General features: G+C 37.7%; 1 protein-coding gene and 1 pseudogene across 1 annotated transcript in view; one reads left to right on the top strand and one right to left on the bottom strand.

Annotated features, from left to right (window-relative positions):
• Positions 1-20,672, top strand: part of ZGRF1 (zinc finger GRF-type containing 1) — an 88,410-nt gene that overhangs the window by 20,756 nt on the left and 46,982 nt on the right. The window contains exons 7-11 of the mRNA XM_047718245.1: positions 3,154-3,227; positions 10,695-10,775; positions 12,573-12,758; positions 14,704-14,806; positions 14,902-14,999. Coding sequence (XP_047574201.1) covers positions 3,154-3,227; positions 10,695-10,775; positions 12,573-12,758; positions 14,704-14,806; positions 14,902-14,999 — 542 coding nt within the window. The remainder of the gene's footprint in view (positions 1-3,153; positions 3,228-10,694; positions 10,776-12,572; positions 12,759-14,703; positions 14,807-14,901; positions 15,000-20,672) is intronic.
• Positions 5,127-6,054, bottom strand: LOC125093299 (60S ribosomal protein L5-like; annotated as a pseudogene).

The raw sequence follows: 20,672 nt of genomic DNA, 5'->3' as shown, positions 1-20,672 counted from the left end.
TGTACTAAATAGACCACAAAAAGGATACTTGTTCATAGTGTGAGAGCTCAAGGAGGCAGAGTATCACCTTGTTCTACCTCAGCTGGGAATGTATGTCAGGCAACTCATTTTTTGTAGCTCTGGATGTCCACAAATAACCTCAAAAACACAGGGTACTGATTTCGGGGTTCCAAATAAATTTTAGTAAGTAGGTAGGATCTGTGAGTAATGAGGATTGACTATTTGTTTTCTGATATAATTTCTCTGGAAAGGAATAAGCTGGTTTTCTTGAGACATTGAGAAACTTGAATCTATTTATTGGAATATAACAATTGACTTCATGAAGTAAGAATCGGTTTTACCACCAATTTAGGATATGTGAAAGTGTTATGATTTTTTTCCGGTAGATTGAAGTTTTTGTGGGATGATTGAATATATCTTAGAAATGTTCATTTAGAGTTTTATTCTTGAGTGAATGCAGTAAAGGAAAACACATCAATTTTCACCAAGTGCCTTTTTATTTATTTATTTCTTTTAGGATTTTATTTATTTATTTGACAGAGACAGTGAGAGAGGGAATACAAGCAGGGGGAGTGGGAGAGGGAGAAGCAGGCCTCCCGCAGAGTGGGGAACCCCATGTGCTGGGGGCTCAATCCCAGGACCCTGGGATCGTGACATGAGCTGAAGGCAGATGCTTAACGACTGAGCCACCCAGGCACCCCCAAATGCCTTTTTATTTTTTTATTTTTTTAAAGATTTTATTTATTTATTTGACAGACAGAGATCACAAGCAGGCAGAGAGGCAGGCAGAGAGAGAGGAAGGGAAGCAGGCTCCCCACTGAGCAGAGAGACCGATGAGGGCCCTGGGATCATGACCTGAGCTGAAGGCAGAGGCTTTAACCCACTGAGCCACCCAGGCGCCCCCCAAATGCCTTTTTAAAGCCTGTTTTAGAAATAGCATCAGGTTCCAAAATCCACTTAATTTAATTTCATTTAATTCTGAATTTTAACAGGAAAATAAACCAGAAATAACAATGGACTAAAAATGAAGTTTACACTAGATTTAGCTATAATTTTTTTATAGTAAAGTTTTTTTATTTAAATAATCTTTACACCCAACAAGAAGCTTGAACTCGTGACCCTGAGATTAAGAGTTGTATGCTCAGGGCACCTGGGTGTCTCAGCCTTTGGGCATCTGCCTTCTGCTCAGGTCTTGGTCCCAGGGTCCTGGGATCCAGCCCCGCATTGGGCTTCCTGCTCAGCAGGAAACCTGCTTATCCCTCTCACAATGCCCTTGCTCGAGTTCCCTCTCTCGCTGTGTTTCTCTCTGTCAAATAAAATCTTTAAAAAAAAAAAAAAAAAAGTTGCATGCTCCCCCAACTGAGCCAGCCAAGTGCCTCTGATTATCTTTTTTACAATAATAGTCAATCTTTCTTTCTAATAATCACTTTAAAATTATAGTCTTCTTGGAGACTTTAGAAGAAATTGAAATGATTGAATATGTACCTTTTTCTTTAAGGAAAAAAAAAATCCCATTTTTAAACAGATACTCAGGTGGTATGGCCTAGCCATCTTCTCCTCTTTTCTATTCTGCAGACTTGCCAACTCTCCTGTTGGCAGGAGACTCTTTATATGTGTTAGGACTTTTGTCTGAACATCTTTACCTCTGGCATAGCTGGTAGCTTTTTCGTGTATTCAGATCTCAATTTAAATGTCCCTTCGCGTGAGAGATCTTTCCAATCATCCTATCTAACATTATTCTCTGTCATATCAACCTTTGTTATGAAGCCCTTTTGTATCATAATCTGAATTTATCTTTTTTTTTTTTTTTTAATCATCTGTGGTCTTCCTTTTTTAAGAAACTACTGTTTCCCCAGTGCCTGGCACAATGTACTTAGAAGATAATTGAAGGTTTTTTTCTCAAACCAAAGTCAAATGCATTTAAGATAGACTCAAAATAGCATTAAGTGCTTTTTTTTCATCTATGTTTGCACATAGCAGCAGTGTAATGGTCTTGGCTTTATTCTAACAGTTAATATTTCATTTTTAGCATTTTTTAGTACAGGTTGTTGGCTATTGCATTGGTATTTTTCAATTAATTTGAAAAAAGAAAAAAGGAAGCATTTCTACTATTAAGAAGTAACCAGAAAATTTTCTTTCTTGAATTAAAAAAAATCAACATTTTCTTATTTCTTACTTTTTTTTTTTTTAAGATTTTTTAAAAAGATTTTGTTTATTTGACATAGAGAGAGCACAAGCAGGGGGAGGGGCAGAGGGAGAGGGAGAAGCAGGCTCCCTGCTGAGCAGGGAGCCTGATGTGGGGCTCAACCCCAGGACCTGCAATCATGACCTGAGTCAAAGGTGAATGCTTAACTGCCTGAGCCACGCAGGCAGCCCTTTTTCTTGAATTTTTATCTTGAAAATGTTTGACTACACATACACTACATAGATATACAGAGAGAATAGTCAGTGAATCCTGAAATATCCAAAGTCAAGATTCAACAATTATCAAGAATACCTCATCTTCAAGTTTAAGTTGTATTCCTGCTTTCATTCAGTTTTATAAGTAAGGGTTTTTTTTTTTTTTTTTTTTTTTTTTTTTTTTAAGATTTTATTTATTTATTTGTCATAGAGAAGCGAGAGTGAGCACAGGCAGAGGCAGAGGGAAAAGCAGGCTCCCTGCCAAGCAAGGAGCCCGATGTGGGACTCGATCCCAGGACTCTGGGATCATGACCTGAGCCGAAGGCAGCTGCTTAACCAACTGAGCCACCCAGGCGTCCCAGTAAGGGTTGTTTTTTTAAAAAAGATGTTATTTATTTATTTGACAGAGAGAGACACAGCGAAAGAGGGAACACAGGCAGGAGGACTTGGAAAGGAAAAGCAGGCTTCCTGCTGAGCAGGGAGCCTGATTGGGGCTCGATCCCAGGACGCTGTGATCATGACCTCAGCCAAAGGCAGATGCCCAATGTCTGAGCCACTGGATTTTTTTTTTTTTTAAGATTTTGTTATTTTTAAGTAACCTCTGTAACCAGTGTGGGGCTTAAACCTACAACCCTGAGATCAGTCACATGCTACACTGACTGAGCCAGCCAGGGTCCCCTAGAAATAAGTTTTTAAAAAGTTTAAAACACTATATATGAGATGAATAAAATAATTTTATTTTATGTGTTATAGCTAGGAAACCATTGACTGCAGGAGTTTTACAAGCTTTACCAAAGTTGCCTCATCGGAACCAGGATTCTCAACAGGTACATTTTTTCCCTATATTATTTTATTTTGATATAGAATGTTCTGTATTGTTCTTTATGATGAGAATGCAGTAATATATAGGGTCCCAAGATATCTTACCTCATGCCCGCCCCCAACTTGTATCTCAGTAATTATTTTCATTATATCCTTGGGGGGAAAAGAGTTTAGCAGTTCCATTTATTAAGTAGTGAGTAGTATTAAACAACTTAGTAAGTAAGTATTATGTCCTACTAATTTAGTAAGCTTTTTATTTTTATTTTTTTCCCGTTTAATTGGTATTGTTGACATATAATGTTTTATCGGTTTAAGGTGTACAACATAATGATTTAACATATGTATATATTGTGAATATATATGATTACTGTAATCCCTTTATTTTATCTTATTTTACTTTTTAAGTAGGCTCTTCGCCCAGCTCAGAACCCAGTGTGGGGTTTGAGCTCATGATCCTGAGGTCAAGACCTGAGCTGAGGTCAAGAGCTGAGCTGAGATCAAGTGTTGGTACTTAACTGACTGAGCCACCCAGGGGCAGTCCCTCATTCCACTTTTTTTTTTTTTTTTAAAGTGGGCTCCACCCTGCACAGAGCCCAATGTAAGCATTTTACTTTTAAATAAACACAATTGCTAATGGAATGTATGCACTTGTTGGGCATTGCACAACTTCTCAAACCTTAGAATAGATTAGTTTTCTTGTTCACATTGATTTTTTTCATGATAATTGATTTTTATCATAGCAGTTTCTGAAAACTCAACTTTACAAAGATAAAATGTCATTGAAAGAGATGGCGTAAGATCTGATGTTGAACTGAACTACCTTGAGTTAACAGTTCATTCGATCAACAGATGCCAATTGATAACTGTATTTCCCTTTAAATTTATTTAAATTTTAAAATTTTTATAATTTTTTAAAAGATTTCATTTGAGAGACAGAGCTAGAGCGACCTAGAGAGAGCATGAATGGTGTGGAGGGGCAGAGGAAGAGGAAGAAGCGTACTCCGCGCTAAGCAGGGAGCCTGAAGCAGGGCTTGATGCAAGATCCTGGGATCATGCCCTGAGCTGAAGGCAGACCCTTAACCACCTGAGCCACCAGGCATCCCAATTTTTATAATTTTTAAAAGATTTTATTTATTTATGTGAGAGACAGAGAGAGGGAGAGAGAGAGAGATAGAGAGAAAATGCACACAAGCCAGGGGAAGAACAGAGGGGGAAAGAGAGGGAGAGAGAGAGAATCTTTTAAGCAGACTCTGTTGAGTGCAAAGCCCATTGAAGGGCTCAGTCTCCCAACCTTGAGATCATGACCTGAGCCAAAACCAAGAGTTGGATGCTCAACCCACTGAGCCATCCAGACACCCCGTCCCTTAAATTTAAAACATTTTGTGCAGCCCCTGTTGAGTTCACTGTGGTACTCCAAAGTACCTTGTTGAGCAATTTAGGAACCATGGTAATACTATAAAAATTATGGTACTAATTAGAATACATTGATATTCTAGAATAAATCCCCTAAATTAGTGTTTCTTCTTGGGGATGTTTAACATATTTGGAGGGATATTCATTATATGGCACTGCTCTTTCTAAAAGACATGTTTGAAACAAAAGAAAGTGAAATGTTTCCTTTGCCCCCATTTTGTATCTTACTCTATTTTCCATGTTACTGTTTTTTTTCTCCTTTTTTAAATACAGAAAAAATGAAGATAAATAAAACTCACCCTATCACTGATAGGTAATTATTATTAATGTTTACAACATTTTAGGCCCATTTTCAAAAATATGGTTAGATTGTTGTGTGTGTAAACAGTTTTCTGTCTTTTCCCCTTAATATTTTATGTTTCTCACCTTACTAAGATACCTCTTAAATATATCTTCTACTTATTTATTTATTTAGTTAATTTTTTACCTGCTGGTTAATAAGCTTATTATTGTCTTTATCTGAAAAATCTTCACAGAAAATTGTGATTTGGTTTATTAGCTCTTAGCAGTCTGCTCCTGAGCTCTAAGGAAGCTTGCCTTCCTCTGAGCTACCCAGTTTTTCTTCTTGGGCAAGGGACATTTGGGGATGGTTCCACCTCTTCTTTTTAACTTCTTTCTTAGGCTTCTTCTAGACTGGATTGTCTCATATACCAGCATGAGCTTTCTTAACGCATCTCCGTCATGTCTGGAGTTACACTGTTGTTTTTGTATTGAGAGAGCTGTTTCTTGTAAGCATCTTCATCTTCTTCCATTAGTAATGCATATCATCTGCAATGTTCTGACCCATGATGAGCTTCTGATGTACTTCTGCATTGAATTCCTTGCTTTCTGAATCATAACTAGGAAATCATTTGGTACTGTGAGAGATAGACAAGCCTCCATTCACAGCTCCTGTGAGAACCCCAAAACTTTATTTTCAGGAGTAGTTCTGGCAAGCTCTGCATTCCGATAGCGGGTGAAAGTACCAGGTTAACCATCAGTGTTTGTCACCTCCACTTGGGCTTCAGAGATCTTGTCCACGTCAAATCTCTCGAGAAGCCTGTGGGTCAACAGCAGGCTGGTATAATATGCTGCGGCATAATTTGTCAGGCCAACCTTCACACCATACTCTGGGGTTCATGAGCTTACACTGTACAACTATCATATCTCCTTCTATGTGGGTGTGAATAATCTGACAAATGAGATCTCTTTTGGTTACACAGATTTTCATCCTGTAGTGAGGTGTGTTGTGTTTATTTTTATCCTGAATTACCAAGTGTTTCTGAGCATAATAATCAGTTTATCCTCTCGTCATCTTCGAAATTTCACTTGGTATCTCTTAAAGTAAGACTTATTCTTGACAACTTTAACAAACGCCATCCTGCAGAACAGAGACCACGTTAGCCACTCAACCACAGACCAGAAGTTTAATATCTTTTAGAGGTTACTTACCATCCCATCCTGTGGATAGTCTGTGCTTTGGATAAGCAGTGCCCTATTTTGAAGATTTAAATTATTTCTAGCATTTTGCTAGGATAAATAAAACTTCAGCAAATGTTTTTGCACATAAATTGTTGTTTACATTTTGAGTTATTTCCTTAGATTTGAGTCTCACATGTGGAATTGATGATAACTTGAAAGGCTAAGAAAAATTTTCTTTTTTCTTTTAAGATTTATTTATTTGACAGAGAGAGATCACAAGTAGGCAGAGAGGCAGGCACAGAGAGAAGGGGGAAAAAGGCACCCTGCTGATCAGAGAGCCTGATGCAGGTCTCGATCCCAGGACCCTAAGATCATGACCTGAGCCGAAGGCAGAGGCTTAACCCGCTGGGCCATCCAGGTGCCCCTAAGAACAATTTTCTTGATTTATAGTGTCAAATCTAAAAATCTTCCTCTTTTGTAGTATGAATATTTATTTCACTTCACATTCACCAGTACTAAGATATTTTCAATGCTGGGACATGTAGGTGGCTTGGTTGCTTGGACATCCAACTCTTGATTTCGGCTTGGGTTGTGATCTTGGGATCATGGGGTCAAGTCCAGCATTGGGCTCTGCTCTGTGTGAGAACTGTTTGAGATTCTCTCTCTTTTCCTCTTCCCTTCCTCTCAGTCTCACACTCTCTCTTCCTCTCTAATAAATAAGTAAATCTTTTTTTAAGATTTTATTTATTCATTTGAGAGAGAGAGAGAGAGAGCATGAGCAGGGGGAGAAACAGAGGCAGAGGGAATGGGAGAAGCAGACTCCCTGCTGAGCTAGGAGCCCAACTTGGGGCTCCATCCCAGGACCCTGGGATCATGATCCCAGCCAAAGGCAGATGCTTCATCATTTGAGCCACCCAGGTGCCCTAATAAAACTTAAAAAAAAAAAAAAAGATATTTTCAGTTTTTGCTAAGTCAGAATAATATTTAATTAATATATAGTTTTTGTTCCTTTGATTATTAGTGATAGTGTTCTTTTCTTTTTTCTTTTTATTTTTTAATTTTTATTCTTTTTTTGTTCTTCTATTTTTAATGCTAATAGAAATTTATATTTTATTTTATAACTTACTAGTACCTTTTAGTTATTCTGTTTATATTTTGTTCCTAAGATCATAAAAGAAAATGAAGTTGAACCAAGTGAACCACTTTAAAAAATTAAAAAATTTTAATTTTTAAAATATAAAGTAGCCAGAATTTATAGTTATATATATAGATATGGCATATAATTTTATATTGTCAGTTTTTTTTTTAAGATTTTATTTATTTATTTGACAGAGATCACAAGTAGGCAGAGAAGCAAGCGGGGAGAGAGAGGAGGGAAGCAGGCTCCCTGCTGAGCAGAGAGCCCGATGCGGGGTTTGATCCCAGGACCCTGGGATCATGACCTGACCTGAGCCAAAGGCAGAGCCTTTAACCCACTGAGCCACCCAGGCGCCCCTGTCAGTTTTCAATATCATTTGTAAACTTATTTAGATGAGCCTACTGCCTTGTACAAATATCCTGGTGTGGTCAGTAGGATTTGGTTAAGTAACAAATCTGTTATCACAAATAAGTTTTTTTTTTAAGATTTTATTTATTTATTTGACAGAGAGAGATCACAAGTAGGCAGAGAGGTGGGGGGGGGGGGGGGGCGGGGGGAGGGAGCAGGCTCCTGAGCAGGGAGCCGGCTCCTGAGCAGGGAGCCTGATGCGGGGCTCGATCCCAGGACCCGGAGATCATGACCTGAGCCGAAGGCAGAGGCCTAACCCACTGAGCCACCCAGGCACCCCCACAAATAAGTTTGTAAACTTGTAATCATTACTTAATCCAAGATTTGTCATTGACAATTATAGCTGTACCTGCAACTCTGTTGCCTTAAAGAAAACAAAGCAAAACAAATAAAATTCATATAGAGGTGGCTCATTTTTTATCCTTATATAATAAAATCAAATGTATAAAATAATAATGAACAACCACATTATTTAGCTTAGAAATGATCACATTCTTAATTCTTTTCTTCACTTGAAAAAATAGGGTTTAAACCTTTTCAAGGATAGTTAGCACAAAATATAAACTGCAAATAACACTGTCATTCTCCACAATGAGTTGCTATTTATTTTTATTTTTTAAAGATGTTATTTATTAGAGAGGAAGAGAGTGGGAGCATGAGCAGGGGGAGCAGCAGAAGCAGAAGCAGACTCCCCATTGATCAGGGAGACTGACTTGGGGATTGATCCCAGGACCCTGGGATCATGACCTCAGCTGAAGGCAAACACTTAGCCAACTGAGCCACCCCAGCATCCCTATGAGTTGCCATTTAAAATAAATATCATATATTTAAAAAAATCTGTTGTAATCTCATAGGAATGAAAAAGGTCTTATAATCTTTTGTAAAAAATTTTTATTTCAATCTTTTTAGCATTATAGGAGTATATTTGCATTTTTGTAATACCTTTCATACTATAACTTTCTGAAGCAACCTCTTCATGTTCATTAGTGATAGAAAAACTTTCAGCGGGCATCTTAGTGGCTTAGTGGGTTAAGCCTCTGCCTTTGGCTCAGATCATGATCCCAGGGTCCAGGGATCAAGCCCCACATCTGGCTCTCTGCTCAGTAGTAAGCCTGCTTCCCCCATCTCTTTGCCTGCCTCTCTGCCTACTTGTGATCTCTCTCTCTGTCAAATAAATAAATAAAATCTTAAAAAAAAAAAGAAGAAGAAAAAGTTTCAAAATTTAAAGTTAGGGTACTCTTTAAGAATATACTTAATGGCACTGCAATTTTATTTCTGCTAATTTAATTTCTATAATTGGCTACAAATAGCAACAGAAGAGAGGGTGCTATGTTAATTTGTTTTTTAAACTCACTGTATTTGAAAATTCTAATTCTAAAATATGAGTTGAATGTTTTCAAGAACTACTTGGTTGACAGATGTGTTAAATATATTATTAATGGAAGGTAACTATTATTTGAAGAAATGCACTACCTCTTGTCTATTGAGGAATTGTTTTCTCTATATTTTTTAAACATAAAAATTATTTCTGCTAAATTCCTTTTCAAAATCTAATTCATAGTAGAAATTATGATTATATAGTTGCTTGATGAACTAAAAATGACTAGTTGCTCTTGTCTATATCTTGTGTTTTTATGGTTGCTAGGAAATGGTCTTTTTATCTTACTTTTAATGTAGGCTTCATGCCCAAAGTGGGCTTGAACTCATGATCCTGAGATTAAGAGTCACATGCTCTACTGGGGCACCTGGGTGCCAGTCAGTTAAATGGCAGACTCTGGATTTTGGTTTAGGTTGTGATCCCAGGGTACTCTGATCAAACTCTGTGTCGGGCTCCATGCTCAGTGGGGAGCCTGCTTAAGGATTCTCTCTCTCCTCTTCCTGCCCCTCCCTTCGCTTTTGTGCTCTCTCTAAAATAAATAAATCTTAAAAAAAAAAAAAAAGAGTCACATGCTCTACTGGCTGAGCCAGCCAGGTGCTCAGATTTCATTCTTTTTTTTTTTTTTTTAAATTTTATTTATTTATTTGAGAAAGAGAGAGAGAGAGCGAGAACATGAGCGGGGTGAGGGACAGAGGGAGAAGCAGACTCCCTCCTGACTAGAGAGCCTGATGTGGGGCTCAATCCCAGGACCCCGGGATCATGACCTGAGCTGAAGGCAGACGCTTAACTAGCTGAGCCACCCATGTGCCCCTGATTCATTCTTTAAATTGATAACGCTTTTTACAACTTTTCCTCTTTTGGTTTCAAACTAATTTTTGAATTAAATAATCTGCATTAACATTAAGTATTAGGTTAGATGGGTGATTATTAGGTACGCAACAATTTTTTCTAGTGTTAAAATATTCAACTATGGGCTCCTGAGTGGTTCAGTTGGTTAAGTGTCGGCCTTCAGCTCAGGTCATGATCTCAGGCCCCAGAGCAGGCTCCCTGCTCAGTGGGGATTCTGCCGGTTCCTATCCCTCTGCCCCTCCCACCACTCGTATGCACAAGCGCACAATAATACAGTGCTCAAATAAATAAAATCTTAAAAATGATTCTCTCTTTCCTTCTGCCCCTTCCTCTTGTGTGCACGTATGTTCCCTCTCTCTCTCCAAATAAGTAAATTTAGAAAGATTTTATTTATTTATTTGACGGAGAGAGAGAGAGAGAGAGAGAGAGCGTGCACAAGCAGCGGGAGCAGCAGGCAGAGGGAGAAGGAGAAGCAGGCTCCCCAGTGAGCAAAAAGCCAGACACGGGGCTCGTGACCTGAGCCGAAGACAGACGCTTATCTGACTGAGCCACCCAGGCTCCCCTCAAAATAAATAAATTAAAAAAAATTAGGATTAGAATTTTTTATTGCTGAGTTTTAAAATTAATTAGCATAGTACCTTACCTGCTGGAGGACTCGCTTGCCAGAGGTAGCTTGTTATATGTTTGTATGTACAGAAGTAAGATTGGAATGGCAAGTGTACTTTCAAATGGCAAGCTTTAAGTTTTGGGAGTATTTTCCAATAAAACTCATGAGCGGCCTACAAAACTCTACTAGCTAACACACTTACTGATATTTTATTCTAGATCTTTTCCTTGGGAGATGGAGAGACTGCTTTTCTAGATGTTATCCCTAAACAATTAGAGAGAAAAACCTGTGACCCTAAGGTAAAATTTGTGAACAACTTTGATTTTCTAATCCACAGCCTTTTCCTGCTGTTTTTATACCACTCTCAGTTTTCATAGGCAGAAAGTTAATGAGCATAATGAATTAACCTGATTTTAGGAACAAGAAAAACTAATGACTGGTACCCCTTATTTGACTTGAGCCCTTTCTCTTTACTAGTGAACTAATAATGCGTCATGCATATATATGATGCATACCCTAGAAATTGGAAGATAAATAAGCTGTAAATAATGAATGTTTTGCAGAGAACAAAATGAAGATCTTTATAGCCTTCAACATATAGGCTGCTTTATCACTCCTACTTCTGTAAAAGTATATATAACCCAAGTTCTATCTAGTGCCATCTACTCCATATCAAAAATTTGTAGAGAAAGTAGCATATAAATACTTGGGCTTTATAAATACTGATTCTATTCCTAATACCCAACAGACCTTTAAAGGCGATCTACATAGAAGCATAGAGAATAAGGTGTCTTTTGCTTGTGGAGAATGTGTATTCTCCATCAAACAAATTAGAAATATACAGAGCCTAACAGGTGAGACTTTTTTAGTTGAACTGTGTATGTTTTAAAATTTAGAATATTTTCAACAAAAGTTCTGTATAAGGGATATTTAGATTTGATTTTCCTTTCAAATGTGTGATTTAGAATCTTCATTTTTAAATAAGTGAATATTCAGATTATTTACTATCATAATTTTGTTAATTTATCACTTAGAAATAAATTCATCCTTTATATACATTTCTTTGGTTGTATTACCAATCTTAATTTTTTCTTAAAGATTTTATTTATTTATTTGACAGAGATCACAAGTAGGCAGAGCAACAGGCAGAGAAACAGGGAGAAGCAGGCTCCCCACGGAGCAGAGAGCCTGATGTGGGCCTCGATCCCAAGACCCTGGGATCATGACCTGAGCTGAAGGCAGAGGCTCAACCCACTGAGCCACCCAGGTGCTCTAAGCAATCTTAATTTTCCACTTTCTGGGTAGATTTGTCACCCAGTGAGGAATAAAAATCCTAGAACCCCTCAAGGGGGCAGTAGAGAAAGCTATTTGAAGACTGAGAGCAGATCAGGTCTCTGAGGACATGACAGTACCTCTCTGAAGTACACGCCTGTATTGGCATCATATTCTTAGGACTTTGTTCTCAGAGCAATAGGATCAGATCTTCTGGGAGGCAGAGAGCCCACCATCCCTCTTCTGGGAAGCCTGATAGTTTACAGAATGCCTGAACAAAGGAAAATGCTTTCTGTATTTCTTTCCTTACTTCCTATTACATGTTTATTGACTGCTTCCAATATGCCAAGCATGGTGTTAAATGCAAGTGGTACCCTGATGAAACCAACAGGTCTCTCCCCTCAAGAAGTTTATAGTACAGTTAGGATATAGATGAAAAGAAACTTCATTATAGTATAATGTGGTAAGTCTATAATGGAAAGTTGTATAATGTACAAGGGACGCACAGAGAAAGGAGCAACTGTATTTTTCTGGTTTAATTAGTCCGTTATAACTATAGTTTTTGTGCTCCTTATAAACAATTCATATTTATTAATGTTGAACTTGAATTTAATTAAATCAATAACCGAATTATGTTTTACAATTAGCATGTGTTAGGATAATAGGAGTTTTTCTGGTTTTTCAGTATTATTCACTTAATAATTATTTACATTAATATTTAATAAGAAAGCTAACTTGTGATTTATTTCCTGTGTATATATACATTGTGACTGTATATCAATATGTACTTATTGCAATACTCATTTTTAATAATTTATTTGTAGCCTGTTGAGTTTCAAGGGCACCAAGTGAAAGGATCAGCTACTAGTGCTCTGATGGTCAGAGGACACAGCTCACAGCTAGAATGCGGTCAGTTTCCAGATAGTATTGAGTATGAAAACTACAGGACAGACACTTGTTTATTGACACCAAAATTGACTAGTGCTTGTATGCAGATTGATTTCTTGCAGGTAAAAATATTTTATATAGTTGCACCTTGCCAAATCATTGTCTTTATATCAATACTAAATTTTATGAAGAAATATTTAAATCTTTGAACAAATAAAAGTTATCCTTACCCCCACTTCTCTAAAGTATGACACTAAGCACCTCTCAATTGCTACCAAATAGAGTTCATAAGAGAATGATATGCATATATTCAAAACAGTGTCTGGTCAAGAGATTAATATTTTTTTTTCCAAAGATTTTATCTATTTATTTGACAGAGAGAGAGAGAGAGAGCACAGCAGGCAGAGAGGCAGGCAGAGAGAGACAGGGAACAGGCTACCCATCAAGCAGAGAGTCCAGTGCGGGGCTCGATCCCGGGACCCTGAGACCATGACAGAGCTGAAGGCAGAGGTTTAACCCACTGAGCCACCCAGGCGCCCCTATAAGATATATTTTAAGGCAAAATGACCAGGCCTACCTAAGTGTGGCAGGTTGCATATAGTAGTCTCTAAACCTCAAAAAATATTCTGTATTTCACCAAATTCCCAGGTACTATCACTGATTAAAAGAAGCACCATTATGGGGTACCTGGGTGGCTCAGTCAGTTAAGCATCTGGCTTCAGCTCAGATCATAATCCCAGAATCCTGGGATCAAATCCCTCATCCATCTCCCTGCTCAGCGGGGAGCCTTCTTCTCCCTCTGCTGCTCCCCCTACTTGTGCTCTCTCACTCTCTCTGTATCAAATAAATAAATAAAATATTTTTTTCCTTTAAAGATTTTATTTATTTATTTGACAGAGAGTACAAGTAGGCAGAGAGGCAGGCAGAGGGAGAGGGAGAAGCAGATTTCCCGCTGAGCAAGGAACCCGATGCGGGGCTTGATCCCCAGCCCGTGGGATCATAACCTGAGCCGAAGGCAGCCACTTAACCAACTGAGCCATCCAGGCACCCCAATAAATAAAACCTTAAAAATCTTAAAAAAAAATTAAAAATCTTAAAAAAAAATGAAAAAATAAAAGCACCATTATATACCACTAATAAAGAAGAGCAGTTAACATTATACTGTGCTTCATCACTTTGACTTTTTTATTAAAAACTTTTTTATTGTGGTGGGGTGCCTGGGTGGCTCAGTTGGTTAAGCATCCAACTCTTGATTTCAGCTCAGGTCTTGCTCTCAGGGTTGTGAGTTTGAGCTTCATGTTGGGCTGTGCGCTTGGTATGGAGCCTACTTAAAAACAAAAAAACTTTTATTATGGTAAAAAAAAATAATAAAATTTTTAATCTTACCTATTTTTATGTGTACAGTTAAGTCATGTGAAATATATTTACAATGTCGTGAAGCAGATCTCTAGAACTTTTTCACTTCCACTTAGATTTTTGATGTTTTGCTTGTTAAGAAGTCTTGGATTTATTTGGGTGTAGATATTTTAATGACATATCACACTGCTTTGCCTCCTTGCCCTCTGTGAACTGCAATACTTTTTTGTTTAGTAGCAAATAATAATGTTATCCTTTTGAAGATGTTTAAATGGCAAAATTACATAACAAGTAATGTTAATGCAAACTCATGCTTATGTGATTATTGTATGAACAGTATGACTAACTTGCATATGGTTTCACTTGCACAGCAATGCCAGCAGTGTTACGACTATTGCCAGTGCTATAGGGATGTAACAAGGTCATCACTATTAGGGTGCATCCTTTATCTCAGTGATGTTAAGATATAAGAAATGTGAATGTAAGCATTGATGATATATAATGTATTCTGCTTTCCCTGAATTGACTTCATAACGTACTGCTTCTGTTCTTCTGTGTCTCAAGTTATAACCACAGACTTATGTGTGTGTGTGTGTGTGTGTGTGTGAGTATGCGCGCGCATATAGGGAGGTAGATAAAGATACAGATATGTACACACACACACTTTATCTTTTTACTAAATAAACTGATGAATGGATCTCTGTTTTCTAGTTCCCAGATGAAGAAAACTTTCCAAAAGGAGGTATTGGCTTTCATATTGAAGATAATTTTCAAGTGAGAGCTGAGTCTAATAAGAACTCAATTGAAAATGACTGTAAGTAAATTCTAAGTAAAATATAACATTAAAAATTTACTTGACATTGAACAGACTGTTACATAAAAATCCATGCTTTTTTTTCTTCTCCACAGTTATTTTAGATTTCTCTCCTAAAAATTCAGAATGTTCATATCATTATTTGGATTGTAATTTTAAATCAGCAGAGAAGACTTCATGGGAAGGAAATAAGGTATAATGTAAGGAGAATTTTAATGGTTGAGAGTAAAAAATCTTGGTAATCTTGGGAAGCCTGGGTGACTTAGTCAGTGAAGTGGCCGACTCTTGATTTCGACTCAGGTCATGATCTCAGGGTCCTGGGATTGGGCCGAGTCAGGTGCCACACTTGGCTTGGCAGGGAGTCTGCTATAGAGATTCTCTCTCCTCTCCTACCACCTCTCTCCCTGCTCATGCATGCTCGCTCTCTCTTTCTCTCTCAAATAAATTAATAAATCTTTAGAAACAAATCTTGGTGGGGTGCCTGGGTGGCTCAGTGGGTTAAAGCCTCTGCCTTTGGCTCAGGTCATGATCCCAGGGTCCTGGAATCGAGCCCCGCATCGGGCTCTCTGCTCAGCGGGGAGCCTGCTTCCTCCCTTCTCTCCCTCTGCCTGCCTCTCTGCCTACTTGTGTTCTCTGTCTGTCAAATAAATAAATAAAATCTTAAAAAAAAAAATCTTGGTAATCTTAGAAGAAATGAATCCTGCACAAACTAAAAAGATAAAAATCTTATGATTTTTTTTAAGCATGATCAAGAAAGTTTACCAATAATCAACATTATTTTAGTGATAAAACATCAGTATAGTTTGTTAGAATAAATAAGAAGGGAGACATGCACATGCCATGCAGATATCTGGAGCATTCCAGGTACAAGGAATAGCAAGTGTAGAGGTTTTGAGGCAGGGGAATGCTGGCCAATTTATAGAGAACAACAAGGAGATAGCTCTGGAATGAAGGGAGGAAGGAAGGAAGGAAGGGGAGAGTGGTAGGAAGTTAGATCAAAGTGGAGGTAAGGGGCTGATCTTACAGGGGTGCTGCACAGGACATTTTCAGAACCTTCTTGTACTTTGAGAGAGTTTTGGAACCATTAGAGTTTTAATGAGAGGAAATGGTTGAACTTATGTTTAGGAAGAACTCTGTGGCCAGTTTGTAGAGAATGCACTGTGACGGTAATTCTCTGTGTAATACTCAGTAAGAATTGCCTATTATTGTTACTTTTGTTGAAGGTGCAATACAATGGAGACTGCATAGGTTTGAATGCCAACTCTGCTGCTAATAAGCCGGGTGAATTTAAACAAATTTAATTGCTTACCTACTCTTTTTCTCAGTTCTCTCAGTAGTAAAATAAGGAAAATAGGAGTACCAGTCTCATATGGTTGTGGTAGGGATCACATATATAGTGCTTAGGATATAACCTGGCACACAGTAAAAATATGTAAATATAATAAGACTATTACTATGGTGATGATTGAATGTAATTTCTCATTAGTTTGTTTCTTCTACTATACTGAAGTCCTAGAGTGTGGGGTTCATGAGTATTCATCTTCACATCCTTTTTTCCTAGCACAGCACCTGGAAACAAGTGGCTAATCAAGAAAGTATTCTAAAATTTATATATAATTTTTTATTTTTATTGTAAACTACTAAAAAAAAATACACGAATACAATCTAATATGTTTAAACCATTCAGAAGTACATAAAGTTACAAGAACATTTTCCCCCTAATTCCACCTCCATTAAAAACCAACCATTCTTTTTTTTTTACACTAACCATTCTTAACAGTTTATTATGAATTCTTCCAAACTTTTATTCTTTTATTCTATTGTTATACAAATATATATGTCAGTGTGTTTGTATATATATATATATATGTATATATACATATATATAAATAAATAATGTGGTCATATTAGGTTTTTAAGGTGATTAATTTCTGGAAGCAAAAAGAAAATTGCTTTTTGGAGAATAACATAATGAATAATATGATTATTCAGGTCTAGAATATATCAAAAGAGTTCCCTCCATTTGGAGCAATATTTTGAAATTTAGGTAAAATGTAGGTAAACCCTAGACCTGAGGACATTAGAAAGCTGTTCATTCCTTGAGTCCACAGGAAGTTTTATTTTCACAACTCCAAACCATGAGATCTGAGTTCATCTTAAGCCCCATCAACTAGAGATTCATCTTTTTTTTTTTAATTTAATTTTATTTTTTTAAATTTTTTATAAACATATAATATATTTTTATCCCCAGGGGTACAGGTCTGTGAATCGCCAGGTTTACACACTTCACAGCATTCTCCATAGCACATACCCTCCCCAATGTCCATAACCCTACCCCCCTTCTCCCAACCCCCCTCCCCCCAGCAACCCTCAGTTTGTTTTGTGAGATTAAGAGTCACTTATGGTTTGTCTCCCTCCCAATCCCATCTTGTTTCAATTATTCTTCTTCTACTCCCTTAACCCCCCATGTTGCATCTGCACTTCCTCATATCAGGGAGATCATACGATAGTTGTCTTTCTCCGATTGACTTATTTCGCTAAGCATGATACCCTCTAGTTCCATCCAGGTTGTCGCAAATGGCAAGATTTCATTTCTTTTGATGGCTGCATAGTATTCCATTGTGTATATATACCACTTCTTCTTTATCCATTCATCTGTAGATGGACATCTAGGTTCTTTCCATAGTTTGGCTATTGTGGACATTGCTGCTATAAACATTCGGGTGCACGTGCCCCTTCGGATCACTACGTTTGTATCTTTAGGGTAAATACCCAGCAGTGCAATTGCTGGGTCATAGGGTAGTTCTATTTTCAACATTTTGAGGAACCTCCATGCTGTTTTCCAGAGTGGTTGCACTAGCTTGCATTCTCACCAAAAGTGTAGGAGGGTTCCCCTTTCTCCGCATCCTCGCCAGCATCTGTCATTTCCTGATTTGTTAATTTTAGCCATTCCGACTGGTGTGAGGTGATATCTCATTGTGGTTTTGATTTGTATATCCCTGATGCCGAGTGATATGGAGCACTTTTTCATGTGTCTGTTGGCCATCTGGATGTCTTCTTTGCAGAAATGTCTGTTCATGTCTTCTGCCCATTTCTTGATTGGATTATTTGTTCTTTGGGTGTTGAGTTTGCTAAGTTCTTTATAGGCTTTGGACACTAGCCCTTTATCTGATATGTCATTTGCAAATATCTTCTCCCATTCTGTCAGTTGTCTTTTGGTTTTGTTAACTGTTTCCTTTGCTGTGCAAAAGCCTTTGATCTTGATAAAATCCCAATAGTTCATTTTTGCCCTTGCTTCCCTTGCCTTTGGCGATGTTCCTAGGAAGATGTTGCTGCAGCTGAGGTCGAAGAGGTTGCTGCCCGTGTTCTCCTCGAGGATTTTGATGGATTCCTTTCTCACATTGAGGTCCTTCATCCATTTTGAGTCTATTTTCGAGTGTGGTGTAAGGAAGTGGTCCAATTTCATTTTTCTGTATGTGGCTGTCCAATTTTCCCAACACCATTTATTGAAGAGGCTGTCTTTGTTCCATTGGACATTCTTTCCTGCTTTGTTGATGATTAGTTGACCAGAGTTGAGGGTCTATTTCTGGGCTCTCTATTCTGTTCCATTGATCTATGTGTCTGTTTTTGTGCCAGTACCATGCTGTCTTGATGATGACAGCTTTGTAATAGAGCTTGAAGTCCGGAATTGTGATGCCACCAACTTTGGCTTTCTTTTTCAATATTCCGCTGGCTATTCAAGGTCTTTTCTGGTTCCATATAAATTTGAGGATTATTTGTTCCATTTCTTTGAAAAAAATGGATGGTACTTTGATAGGAATTGCATTAAATGTGTAGATTGCTTTAGGTAGCATAGACATTTTCACAATATTTATTCTTCCAATCCAGGAGCATGGAACATTTTTCCATTTCTTTGTGTCTTCCTCAATTTCTTTCATGAGTACTTTATCGTTTTCTGAGTATAGATTCTTAGCCTCTTTGGTTAGGTTTATTCCTAGGTATCTTATAGTTTTGGGTGCAATTGTAAATGGGATGGACTCCTTAATTTCTCTTTCTTCTGTCTTGTTGTTGGTGTAGAGAAATGCAACTGATTTCTGTGCATTGATTTTATATCCTGACACTTTACTGAATTCCTGTACAAGTTCTAGGAGTTTTGGAGTGGAGTCTTTTGGGTTTTCCACATATAGTATCATATCATCTGCAAAGAGTGATAGTTTGACTTCTTCTTTGCTGATTTGGATGCCTTTAATTTCCTTTTGTTGTCTGATTGCTGAGGCTAGGACTTCTAGTACTATGTTGAATAGCAGTGGTGATAACGGACATCCCTGCCGTGTTCCTGACCTTAGCAGAAAAGCTTTCAGTTTTTCTCCATTGAGAATGATATTTGCGGTGGGTTTTTCATAGATGGCTTTGATAATATTGAGGTATGTGCCGTCTATCCCTACACTTTGAAGAGTTTTGATCAGGAAGGGATGCTGTACTTTGTCAAATGCTTTTTCAGCATCTATTGAGAGTATCATATGGTTCTTATTCTTTCTTTTATTAATGTTGTATCACATTGATTGATTTGCGGATGTTGAACCAACCTTGCAGCCCTGGAATAAATCCCACTTGGTCGTGGTGAACAATCCTTTTAATGCACTGTTGAACTCTAATAGCTAGTATTTTGGTGAGAATTTTTGCATCTGTGTTCATCAAGGATATTGGTCTGTAGTTCTCTTTTTTGATGGGATCCTTGTCTGGTTTTGGGATCAAGGTGATGCTGGCCTCATAAAATAAGTTTGGGAGTTTTCCTTCCATTTCTATTTTTTGGAACAGTTTCAGGAGAATAGGAATTAGTTCTTCTTTAAATGTTTGGTAGAATTCCCCCAGGAAGCTGTCTGGACCTGGGCTTTTGTTTGTTTGGAGATTTTCGATGACTGTTTCAATCTCCTTACTGGTTATGGGTCTGTTCAGGCTTTCTATTTTTTCCTGGTTCAGTTGTGGTAGTTTATATGTCTCCAGGAATGCATCCATTTCTTCCAGATTGTCAAATTTGTTGGCGTAGAGTTGCTCATAGTATGTTCTTATAATTGTCTGTATTTCTTTGGTGTTAGTTGTGATCTCTCCTCTTTCATTCATGATTTTATTTATTTGGGTCCTTTCTCTTTTCTTTTTGATAAGTCTGGCCAGAGGTTTATCAATCTTATTAATTCTTTCAAAGAACCAGCTCCTAGTTTCGTTGATTTGTTCTATTGTTTTTTTGGTTTCTATTTCATTGATTTCTACTCTGATCTTTATGATTTCTCTTCTCCTGCTGGGTTTAGGGTTTCTTTCTTGTTCTTTCTCCAGCTCCTTTAGGTGTAGGGTTAGGTTGTGTACCTGAGACCTTTCTTGTTTCTTGAGAAAGGCTTGTACCACTATATATTTACCTCCCTCAGGACTGCCTTTGTTGTGTCCCACAGATTTTGAACCATTGTGTTTTCATTATCATTTGTTTCCATGAATTTTTTCAGTTCTTCTTTAATTTCCTGGTTGACCCATTCATTCTTTAGAAGGATGCTGTTTAGTCTCCATATATTTGGTTCTTTCCAAATTTCCTCTTGTGATTGAGTTCTAGCTTCAGAGCATTGTGGTCTGAAAATATCCAGGGAATGATCTCAATCTTTTGATACCAGTTGAGACCTGATTTAGGACCAAGCATGTAATCTATTCTGGAGAATGTTCCATGTGCACTAGAGAAGAATGTGTATTCTGTTGCTTTGGGATGAAATGTTCTGAATATATCTGTGATGTTCATCTGGTCCAGTGTGTTATTTAAGGCCTTGATTTCCTTGTTGATCTTTTGCTTGGATGATCTGTCCATTTCAGTGAGGGGAGTGTTAAA

The sequence above is a fragment of the Lutra lutra genome, chromosome 2 (genome assembly GCF_902655055.1).
Source record: "Lutra lutra chromosome 2, mLutLut1.2, whole genome shotgun sequence".
In the NCBI taxonomy this organism is placed as follows: domain Eukaryota; kingdom Metazoa; phylum Chordata; class Mammalia; order Carnivora; family Mustelidae; genus Lutra; species Lutra lutra.
Note: the sequence above shows the minus strand (reverse complement) of the source record. Positions and strands in the feature narration are given on the sequence as shown.